The sequence below is a fragment of the Scyliorhinus torazame genome, chromosome 14 (genome assembly GCF_047496885.1).
Source record: "Scyliorhinus torazame isolate Kashiwa2021f chromosome 14, sScyTor2.1, whole genome shotgun sequence".
NCBI lineage: Eukaryota > Metazoa > Chordata > Chondrichthyes > Carcharhiniformes > Scyliorhinidae > Scyliorhinus > Scyliorhinus torazame.
In genome coordinates this window covers 155421974-155434904 of record NC_092720.1, presented here as the reverse complement: position 1 = coordinate 155434904, position 12931 = coordinate 155421974, and the positions used below count along the sequence as shown (strand labels likewise).

At 48.8% G+C, this 12931-nt stretch overlaps 1 protein-coding gene across 1 annotated transcript in view; it reads left to right on the top strand.

Moving 5' to 3' along the window:
- The window catches only part of LOC140390097 (antigen peptide transporter 1-like), a 78698-nt gene that overhangs the window by 46159 nt on the left and 19608 nt on the right, over positions 1 to 12931 (top strand). Inside the window, exon 8 of the mRNA XM_072475003.1 lies at positions 8125 to 8313. Coding sequence (XP_072331104.1) covers positions 8125 to 8313 — 189 coding nt within the window. The remainder of the gene's footprint in view (positions 1 to 8124; positions 8314 to 12931) is intronic.

Sequence of the window (12931 nt, the reverse complement as noted above, 5' to 3'; positions counted from 1 at the left end):
ACATGGTCATCACACTGACTGGTCACAGTGTGCACTTCGACATCACACTGACTGGTCACAGTGTGCACATGGACATCACATTGACTGTTCACACTGTGTACATGGACATCACACTGACTGGTCACACTGTGTACATGGACATCACACTGACTGGTCACACAGTGTACATGGACATCACACTGACTGGTCACATCACATTGACTGGTCACACTGTGTACATGGACATCACACTGACTGGTCACACTGTGTACATGGACATCACACTGACTGGTTACAGTGTGCACATGGACATCACACTGAATGGTCACACTGAGTACATGGTCATCACACTGACTGGTCACACTGTGCACAAGGACATCACACTGACTGCGCACAGTGTGCACATCGACATCACACTGACTGGTTACAGTGTGTACATGGACATCACACTGACTGGGCACACAGTTACATGGTCATCATTACACTGACTCACCACACTGTGCACATGGACATCACACTGACTGGTCACACTGTGCACATGGGCATTACACTGACTGGTCACACTGTGGACAAGGACATCACACTGACTAGTCACACTGTGCACATGGACATCACACTGACTGGTCACACTGTGCACTTGGACATCACACTGACTGGTCACACTGTGCACATGGTCATCACACTGACTGGTTTCACTGTGCACATGGACATCATACTGACTGGTCACACTGTGCACATGGAGATCACACTGAATGGTCACACTGTGCACATGGACATCACACTGACTGGTCACACTGTGCACATGGACATCACACTGACTTGTCACATTGTGCACATGGACATCACACTGACTGGTTACACTGTGCACATGGACATCATACTGACTGGTCACACTGTGCACATGGAGATCACACTGACTGGTCACACTGTGCACATGGCCATCATACTGACTGGTCACACTATGCACATGGAGATCACACTGACTGGTCACACTGTGCACATGGACATCACACTGACTGGTCACAGTGTGCACATGGACATCACACTGACTGGTCACACTGTGCACATGGACATCACACTGACTGGTCACACTGTGTACATGGATTTCACATTGACTGGTCACACTGTGTACATGGACTTCACACTGACTGGTCACACTGTGCACATGGACATCACACTGACTGGTCACACTGTGTACATGGATTTCACACTGACAGGTCATACTGTGTACATGGATTTCACACTGACTGGTCACACTGTGCACATGGACATCACACTGACTGGTCACACTGTGCACATGGACATCACACTGACTGGTCACACTGTGTACATGGACATCACACTGACTGGTCACACTGTGCACATGGACATCACACTGACTGGTCACACTGTGTACTTGGACATCACACTGAATGGTCACACTGTGTACTTGGACATCACACTGACTGGTCATACTGTGCACATGGACATCACACTGACTGGTCACAGTGTGCACATGGACATCACACTGACTGGTCATACTGTGCACATGGACATCACACTGACTGGTCACACTGTGCACATGGACATCACACTGACTGGTCATACTGTGCACATGGACATCACACTGACTGGTCATACTGTGCACATGGACATCACACTGACTGGTCACACTGTGCACATGGACATCACACTGACTGGTCATATTGTGCACATGGTCATCACACTGACTGGTCACACTGTGTACTTGGACAACACACTGACTGGTCACACTATGCACATGGAGATCACACTGACTGGTCACACTGTGCACATGGACATCACACTGACTGGTCACAGTGTGCACATGGACATCACACTGACTGGTCACACTGTGCACATGGACATCACACTGACTGGTCACACTGTGTACATGGATTTCACATTGACTGGTCACACTGTGTACATGGACATCACACTGACTGGTCACACTGTGTACATGGATTTCACACTGACAGGTCATACTGTGTACATGGATTTCACACTGACTGGTCACACTGTGCACATGGACATCACACTGACTGGTCACACTGTGCACATGGACATCACACTGACTGGTCACACTGTGTACATGGACATCACACTGACTGGTCACACTGTGCACATGGACATCACACTGACTGGTCACACTGTGTACTTGGTCATCACACTGAATGGTCACACTGTGTACTTGGACATCAGACTGACTGGTCACACTGTGCACATGGACATCACACTGACTGGTCACACTGTGCACATGGACATCACACTGACTGGTCATACTGTGCACATGGACATCACACTGACTGGTCACACTGTGTACTTGGACAACACACTGACTGGTCACACTGTGCACATGGACATCACACTGACTGGTCACAGTGTGCACATGGACATCACACTGACTGGTCACAGTGTGCACTTCGACATCACACTGACTGGTCACACTGTGCACATGGACATCACACTAACTGGTCACAGTGTGCACATCGACATCACACTGACTGGTCACACTGTGCACATGGACATCACACTGACTGGTCACACTGTGCACATGGACATCACACTGACTGGTCACACTGTGTACTTGGACATCACACTGACTGGTCACACTGTGCACATCGACATCACACTGACTGGTCACACTGTGCACATCGACATCACACTGACTGGTCACACTGTGCACATGGACATCACACTGACTGGTCACAGTGTGCACTTCGACATCACACTGACTGGTCACACTGTGCACATGAACATCAGACTGTCTGGTCACAGTGTGCACATCGACATCACACTGACTAGTCACACTGTGCACATGGACATCACACTGACTGGTCACACTGTGCACATGGACATCACACTGACTGGTCACACTGTGTACTTGGACATCACACTGACTGGTCACAGTGTGCACATCGACATCACACTGACTGGTCACACTGTGTACATGGACATCACACTGACTGGTCACACTGTGCACATGGACATCACACTGACTGGTCACACTATGCACATGGAGATCACACTGACTGGTCACACTGTGCACATGGACATCACACTGACTGGTCACAGTGTGCACATGGACATCACACTGACTGGTCACACTGTGCACATGGACATCACACTGACTGGTCACACTGTGTACATGGATTTCACATTGACTGGTCACACTGTGTACATGGACATCACACTGACTGGTCACACTGTGTACATGGATTTCACACTGACAGGTCATACTGTGTACATGGATTTCACACTGCCTGGTCACACTGTGCACATGGACATCACACTGACTGGTCACACTGTGCACATGGACATCACACTGACTGGTCACACTGTGTACATGGACATCACACTGACTGGTCACACTGTGCACATGGACATCACACTGACTGGTCACACTGTGTACTTGGACATCACACTGAATTGTCACACTGTGTACTTGGACATCAGACTGACTGGTCACACTGTGCACATGGACATCACACTGACTGGTCACACTGTGTACTTGGACAACACACTGACTGGTCACACTGTGCACATGGACATCACACTGACTGGTCACAGTGTGCACATGGACATCACACTGACTGGTCACAGTGTGCACTTCGACATCACACTGACTGGTCACACTGTGCACATCGACATCACACTGACTGGTCACACTGTGCACATGGACATCACACTGACTGGTCACAGTGTGCACTTCGACATCACACTGACTGGTCACACTGTGTACTTTGACATCACACTGACTGGTCACAGTGTGCACATCGACATCACACTGACTGGTCACACTGTGCACATGGACATCACACTGACTGGTCACACTGTGTACTTGGACATCACACTGACTGGTCACAGTGTGCACATCGACATCACACTGACTGGTCACACTGTACATGGACATCACACTGACTGGTCACACTGTGCACAAGGACATCACACTGACTGGTCACAGTGTGCACATCGACATCACACTGACTGGTCACACTGTGCACATCGACATCACACTGACTGGTCACACTGTGTACTTGGACATCACACTGACTGGTCACACTGTGCACATGGACATCACACTGACTGGTCACAGTGTGCACTTCGACATCACACTGACTGGTCACACTGTGCACATGGACATCACACTGACTGGTCACACTGTGCACATGGACATCACACTGACTGGTCACACTGTGCACATGGACATCACACTGACTGGTGACACTGTGTACATGGATTTCACATTGACTGGTCACACTGTGTACATGGACTTCACACTGACTGGTCACACTGTGCACATGGACATCACACTGACTGGTCACACTGTGTACATGGATTTCACACTGACAGGTCATACTGTGTACATGGATTTCACACTGACTGGTCACACTGTGCACATGGACATCACACTGACTGGTCACACTGTGCACATGGACATCACACTGACTGGTCACACTGTGTACATGGACATCACACTGACTGGTCACACTGTGCACATGGACATCACACTGACTGGTCACACTGTGTACTTGGACATCACACTGAATGGTCACACTGTGTACTTGGACATCACACTGACTGGTCATACTGTGCACATGGACATCACACTGACTGGTCACACTGTGCACATGGACATCACACTGACTGGTCATACTGTGCACATGGACATCACACTGACTGGTCATACTGTGCACATGGACATCACACTGACTGGTCACACTGTGCACATGGACATCACACTGACTGGTCACACTGTGTACATGGACATCACACTGACTGGTCACACTGTGCACATGGACATCACACTGACTGGTCACAGTGTGTACATGGACATCACACTGACTGGTCATACTGTGCACATGGACATCACACTGACTGGTCACACTGTGCACATGGACATCACACTGACTGGTCATACTGTGCACATGGACATCACACTGACTGGTCATACTGTGCACATGGACATCACACTGACTGGTCACACTGTGCACATGGACATCACACTGACTGGTCATACTGTGCACATGGACATCACACTGACTGGTCACACTGTGTACTTGGACAACACACTGACTGGTCACACTGTGTACATGGACATCACACTGACTGGTCACACTGTGCACATGGACATCACACTGACTGGTCACAGTGTGCACTTCGACATCACACTGACTGGTCACACTGTGCACATGGACATCACACTGACTGGTCACAGTGTGCACATCAACATCACACTGACTGGTCACACTGTGCACATGGACATCACACTGACTGGTCACACTGTGCACATGGACATCACACTGACTGGTCACACTGTGTACTTGGACATCACACTGACTGGTCACACTGTGCACATCGACATCACACTGACTGGTCACACTGTGCACATCGACATCACACTGACTGGTCACACTATGCACATGGAGATCACACTGACTGGTCACACTGTGCACATGGACATCACACTGACTGGTCACAGTGTGCACATGGACATCACACTGACTGGTCACACTGTGCACATGGACATCACACTGACTGGTCACACTGTGTACATGGATTTCACATTGACTGGTCACACTGTGTACATGGACATCACACTGACTGGTCACACTGTGTACATGGATTTCACACTGACAGGTCATACTGTGTACATGGATTTCACACTGACTGGTCACACTGTGCACATGGACATCACACTGACTGGTCACACTGTGCACATGGACATCACACTGACTGGTCACACTGTGCACATGGACATCACACTGACTGGTCACACTGTGTACATGGACATCACACTGACTGGTCACACTGTGCACATGAACATCACACTGACTGGTCACACTGCGTACTTGGACATCACACTGACTGGTCACACTGTGTACATGGACATCACACTGACTGGTCACACTGTGTACTTGGACATCACACTGACTGGTCACACTGTGTACTTGGACATCAGACTGACTGGTCACACTGTGCACATGGACATCACACTGACTGGTCACAGTGTGCACATGGACATCAGACTGACTGGTCACACTGTGCACATGGACATCACACTGACTGGTCATACTGTGCACATGGACATCACACTGACTGGTCACACTGTGCACATGGACATCACACTGACTGGTCACACTGTGTACTTGGACATCACACTGACTGGTCACACTGTGCACATCGACATCACACTGACTGGTCACACTGTGCACATCGACATCACACTGACTGGTCACACTGTGCACATGGACATCACACTGACTGGTCAGAGTGTGCACTTCGACATCACACTGACTGGTCACACTGTGCACATGGACATCACACTGACTGGTCACAGTGTGCACATCGACATCACACTGACTGGTCACACTGTGCACATGGACATCACACTGACTGGTCACACTGTGCACATGGACATCACACTGACTGGTCACACTGTGTACTTGGACATCACACTGACTGGTCACAGTGTGCACATCGACATCACACTGACTGGTCACAGTGTGCACTTGGACATCACACTGAATGGTCACACTGTGTACTTGGACATCACACTGACTGGTCACAGTGTGCACATCGACATCACACTGACTGGTCACACTGTGCACATGGACATCACACTGAATGGTCACACTGTGTACTTGGACATCACACTGACTGGTCACAGTGTGCACATCGACATCACACTGACTGGTCACACTGTGCACATCGACATCACACTGACTGGTCACACTGTGTACTTGGACATCACACTGACTGGTCACACTGTGTACTTGGACATCACACTGACTGGTCACAGTGTGCACATCGACATCACACTGACTGGTCACACTGTGTACATGGACATCACACTGACTGGTCACACTGTGCACATGGACATCACACTGAATGGTCACACTGTGTACATGGACATCACACTGACTGGTCACACTGTGTACATGCACATCACACTGACTGGTCACACTGTGCACACGGACATCACACTGACTGGTCACACTGTGTACATGCACATCACACTGACTGGTCACAGTGTGCACATCGACATCACACTGACTGGCCACACTGTGTACATGGACATCACTCTGATTGGGCACACTGTGTATCTGGACATCACACTGAATGATCACACAGTATACATGGACATCGCACTGACTGGTCACACTGTGTACATGGACTGGATACCTGAGCATGATCACTCATTATTACTCCCTTTCCTTAGTTGAGATAGAAACATAATATCCCTACAGTGCAGAAGGAGGCCATTTGGCCCATTGAGTCTGCATCGTCCCTCTGAAAGAGCGCTGTATCTCAGCCCATCTCAGCGCCCTATCATATCATCATTACCACACCAAACCTGCACATCACTAGACACTAAGGGGCAATGAAGCCTGGCCAATTCACCGAGCCTGCACATGTTTGGACTATGGGAGGAAACCGGAGCACCCGGAGGAATCCCACGCAGACAGGGGGTGAACATGCAAACTCCACACAGACAGTCTCCCAAGGCCAAAATTGAACCCAGTCCCTGGCGCTGTGAGACAGCAGTGCTAACATATGCATTTCTTGCTTGAAACTCGCTGGCCCTCCTTCTCCTATGCTCCCGTGTGGGGGGCAGAGGGTAGCTCATATTTGGCGGTGTGTTTTGCAGGACAGGGGAAGGTAGAGGAAAACGGAAGCCTATGTTCAGGAGGCCAAGAGGGAATCCCACTTTTTAGCCTGAGCCTCCTGACTTTCTATTTTTCTTGAAAAATTTAGAGTACCCAATTCTTTATTTCCAATTAACAGGCAATTTAATGTGGCCAATTGACCTACCCTGCACACCTTTTTGGGTTGTGGGCGTGAGACCCACGCAGACACAGGGAGAATGTGCAAACTCCACAGGGACAGTGACCTGTGGCTGGGATGAACCTGGGTCCTTGGCGCCCTGAGGCAGAAATGCTAACCACTGCGCAACCGTTTGATCCTGACTTCCTGTTTTAACTGAAGGGATGTTGCTGTGAGGTGTTGCCACCGGCTTGGAGGGCCGAAGGGCCTGTTCCCATGCTGTACTTTTCTTCGTTCTTGTTCTTTGTCTGAAGTGAAGGTATCTGCAGTAACGTGAGGTGACCTAACAAGTTTCCCTCTCTCTGTTGTGACCGCTGTCAGGTCCTGATGAACGTCTACCCCAATGTGAAGAAGGCTGTCGGGGCCTCGGAGAAGGTTTTCGAGTACATGGATCGTAAATCGGCAATTTCCACCATGGGGACCCTCGTCCCAGCCACACTGAGAGGTCAAGTAGAGTTCAGGAATGTGACATTCGCCTACCCCAAGCGACCAGACACCAAGGTGTTGAAGGTAGGGAGGCTCTTCACTGTCCATCATTTTCTGGGAATGTCACAGATCGGTAAGGAAATGTGAGAGGCTGCACCAAGCAGGGGGTCACTGCTGAGACAGATAGAGGGAAACAGAGAGAATGAAAGTTAGAGAGACAGAAAGAGATAGATTGACAGTAAGATAGAGAGGGACAGATAGATAGAGAGAGGTTGGGAGGAGGATGGAGAAAAAGTGTGAGAGCTATAGGGAGAGAGAAGGAGATTGAGAGAGAGAGAGAGTGAGAGAGATAGGCAGACAGAGAATGAGAGGTAGAGGGTGAAAGAGAGAGGCCGGGAGTCTCCCTTTTGGGGACTAAGTCCCCAAGCCCGCCAGAAAACGGGTGAAAATCACTCCGGACTTTTTCCTCCATTTTCCAGGGGGCTAGTAGGGCCCGGCGTGTTTCCCGCAGCTCTGGCTGCCAGCGGGGCCCTGCTGTCCAGACCTTGCGGCCGTGCATGCCCATCGGGTCTGCGCATGTGCGCGGTGGCCCACTTCGGTGCAGGCGCCGTCGACATGGCGGAGCCACACAGCGGGCCCGCGTGGAGGAAGGTAGGTCCCCCCCAGATCACGATGGCCCGCCGATCGGTGGCCCCCGATCGCGGGCCTGGCCGCCCCTCCCCCCGGAGTTAGATTTCCCCCACCCCCCACCAGGACCGTCACCGCGGCCGCGGATCCGAGCTCCCACCGGGACGAGTTCGGCCGGTCATCCGCGGAAAATCGCCGAGGGGGCCTATTTCAGCGAACCCCGACCAGCGTGGGCTCGGAGTATCCGGTCAGAGTGTGTGAGAGAGATAGAACATAGAGCAGTACAGCACAGAACAGGCCCTTCGGCCCTCAATGTTGTGCCGAGCATTGTCCGAAACCAAGATCAAGCTATCCCACTCCCTGTCATTCTGGTGTGCTCCATGTGCCTATCCAATAACCGCTTGAAAGTTCCTAAAGTGTCCGACTCCACTATCACAGCAGGCAGTCCATTCCACACCCTAACCACTCTCTGAGTAAAGATCCTACCTCGGAGATCCCTCCTATATCTCCCACCCTGAATCTTATAGTTATGCCCCCTTGTAACAGCTACATCCACCTGAGGAAATAGTCTCTGAACGTCCACTCTATCTATCCCCCTCATTATCTTATAAACCTCTATTAAGTCGTCTCTCATCCTCCTCCGCTGCAAAGAGAAAAGCCCTATAGATTGATATATTCAGAAATACAACAGATAGAGAGAGAGGTAGAGTGGAAGGTAGCGACAGAGAATGGCAGAGATAGATAGACTGACAGAGAGGAAATGGTAAAGATAAAAGAAAGAGTGTGTGAGAGATAGATAGACAGATAGATAGATAGATAGAGAGAGAGATGTCGAGAAGGCAATAGTGGCAGAGAATGATCGAGAGAGAGAGAACAAGAGAGTAAGAAAGAGAGAGTGATTGATAGACAGATAGAGACAAATAGAGAGAGCAATTTGGATTTGGATTTGTTTATTGTCACGTGGACCGAGGTACAGTGAAAAGTATTGTTCTGCGTATAGTTCAGACAGATCATTCCATACATGAAGAAAATACATTGGGGAAATATAAACTACACAATGTAAAGACATAGACACAGGCATCGGGTGGAGCAGACAGGAGTGCAGTACTACTCAGCAGAGAAGATGTGTGAACAGATCAGTCAATAAGAGGGTCGGTCACGAGTCTGGTAACAGCGGGGAAGAAGCTGTTTTTGAATCTGTTAGCGGATGTTCTCAGACTTTTGTATGTCCTGCCCAATGGAAGAGGTTGGAAGAGAGAATAAGCCGGGTGGGAGGGGTCTTTGATTGTGCTGCCCACTTTCCCAAGGCAGCGGGAGATGGAGACGGAGTCAATGGATATAAGGTGGGTGTGTATGATGGACTGGGCATTAGCGACTCTCTGTAGTTTCCTAGGGCTATGTTCATGACTCTCTGTACTTTGTTAAAGAGAGATAGATAGATAGATAGATAGATAGATAGATAGAAAAATAGATAGATATGGATAAATATAGATAGATAGATAGATACATAGAGAGATAGATACATAGGTAGATATATAGATACATAGATACATAGATAGATAGATAGACAGACAGATAGATACATAGGTAGATATATAGATACAGAGAGAGATAGATAGATAGATACGTAGATACATAGATAGATAGACAGATAGATAGATACATAGATAGATAGATAGATAGATAGATAGATTACCCAGAACAAACACCTGACGCGTGTATGTTAAGAAGGGGGAAACCAGGGTAGCACATACGGAAGAGCCTAACACCCACGGTGGGGAAATGGCTGGAGTCTATAAGCAAACTTAGAACTTAGAACTTAGCTTGGATTAGTACTTGGAACTATGATGTTGTTGCCATTACAGAGACCTGGTTGAGGGAAGGGCAGGATTGGCAGCTAAACGTTCCAGGATTTAGATGTTTCAGGCGGGATAGAGGGGGATGTAAAAGGGGAGGCGGAGTTGCGCTACTGGTTCGGGAGAATATCACAGCTGTACTACGGGAGGACACCTCAGAGGGCAGCGAGGCTATATGGGTAGAGATCAGGAATAAGAAGGGTGCAGTCACAATGTTGGGGGTTTACTACAGGCCTCCCAACAGCCAGCGGGAGATAGAGGAGCAGATACGTAGACAGATTTTGGAAAAGAGTAAAAACAACAGGGTTGTGGTGATGGGAGACTTCAACTTCCCCAATATTGACTGGGATTCATTTAGTGCCAGGGGCTTAGACGGGGCGGAGTTTGTAAGGAGCATCCAGGAGGGCTTCTTAAAACAATATGTAGACAGTCCAACTAGGGAAGGAGCGGTACTGGACCTGGTATTGGGGAATGAGCTCGGCCAGGTGGTAGATGTTTCAGTAGGGGAACATTTCGGGAACAGTGACCACAATTCAGTAAGTTTTAAAGTACTGGTGGACAAGGATAAGAGTGGTTCTAGGATGAATGTGCTAAATTGGGGGAAGGCTAATTATAACAATATTAGGCGGGAACTGAAGAACATAGATTGGGGGCGGATGTTTGAGGGCAAATCAACATCTGACATGTGAGAGGCTTTCAAGTGTCAGTTGAAAGGAATTCAGGACCGGCATGTTCCTCTGAGGAAGAAGGATAAATACGGCAATTTTCGGGAACCTTAGGTAACAAGAGTAGGCCTTGTCAAAAAGAAAAAGGTGGCATTTGTCAGGGCTAAAAGGCTGGGAACAGACGAAGCCTGTGTGGAATATAAGGAAAGTAGGAAGGAACTTAAGCAAAGAGTCAGGAGGGCTAGAAGGAGTCACGAAAAGTCATTGGCAAAAATGGTTAAGGAAAATCCCAAGGCTTTTTACACGTACATAAAAAGCAAGAGGGTAGCCAGGGAAAGGGTTGGCCCACTGAAGGATAGGCAAGGGGATCTATGTGTGGACCCAGAGGAAATGGGTGAGGTACTAAATGAATACTTTGCATCAGTATTCATCAAAGAGAAGAAATTGGTAGATGTTGAGTCTGGAGAAGGGTGTGTAGACAGCCTGGGTCACATTGAGATCCAAAAAGACGAGGTGTTGGGTGTCTTAAAAAATATCAAGGTAGATAAGTTCCCAGGGCCTGATGGGATCTACCCCAGAATTCTGAAGGAGGCTGGAGAGGAAATTGCTGAGGCCTTGACAGAAATCTTTGGATCCTCACTGTCTTCAGGTGATGTCCCGGAGGGCTGGAGAATAGCCAATGTTGTTCCTCTGTTTAAGAAGGGTAGCAAGGATAATCCAGAGAACTACAGGCCGGTGAGCCTTACTTCAGTGGTAGGGAAATTACTGGAGAGAATTCTTCGAGACAGGATCTACTCCCATTTGGAAGCAAATGGACGAATTAGTGAGAGGCAGCATGGTTTTGTGAAGGGGAGGTCGTGTCTCACTAACTTGATAGAGTTTTCGAGGAGGTCACTAAGATGATTGATGCAGGTAGGGCAGTGGATGTTGTCTATATGGACTTCAGTAAGGCCTTTGACAAGGTCCCTCATGGTAGTAGTACAAAAGGTGAAGTCACACGGGATCAGGGGTGAGCTGGCAAGGTGGATACAGAACTGGCTAGGTCATAGAAGGCAGAGAGTAGCAATGGAAGGATGCTTTTCTAATTGGAGGGCTGTGACCAGTGGTGTTCCACAGGGATCAGTGCTGGGACCTTTGCTGTTTGTAGTATATATAAATGATTTGGAGGAAAATGTAACTGGTCTGATTAGTAAGTTTGCAGACGACACAAAGGTTGGTGGAATTGCAGATAGCGATGAGGACTGTCAGAGGATACAGCAGGATTTAGATTGTTTGGAGACTTGGGCGGAGAGATGGCAGATGGAGTTTAATCCGAACAAATGTGAGGTAATGCATTTTGGAAGGTCTAATGCAGGTAAGGAATATACAGTGAATGGTAGAACCCTCAAGAGTATTGAAAGTCAAAGAGATCTAGGAGTACAGGTCCACAGGTCACTGAAAGGGGCAACACAGGTGGAGAAGGTAGTCAAGAAGGCATACGGCATGCTTGCCTTCATTGGCCGGGGCATTGAGTATAAGAATTGGCAAGTCATGTTGCAGCTGTATAGAACCTTG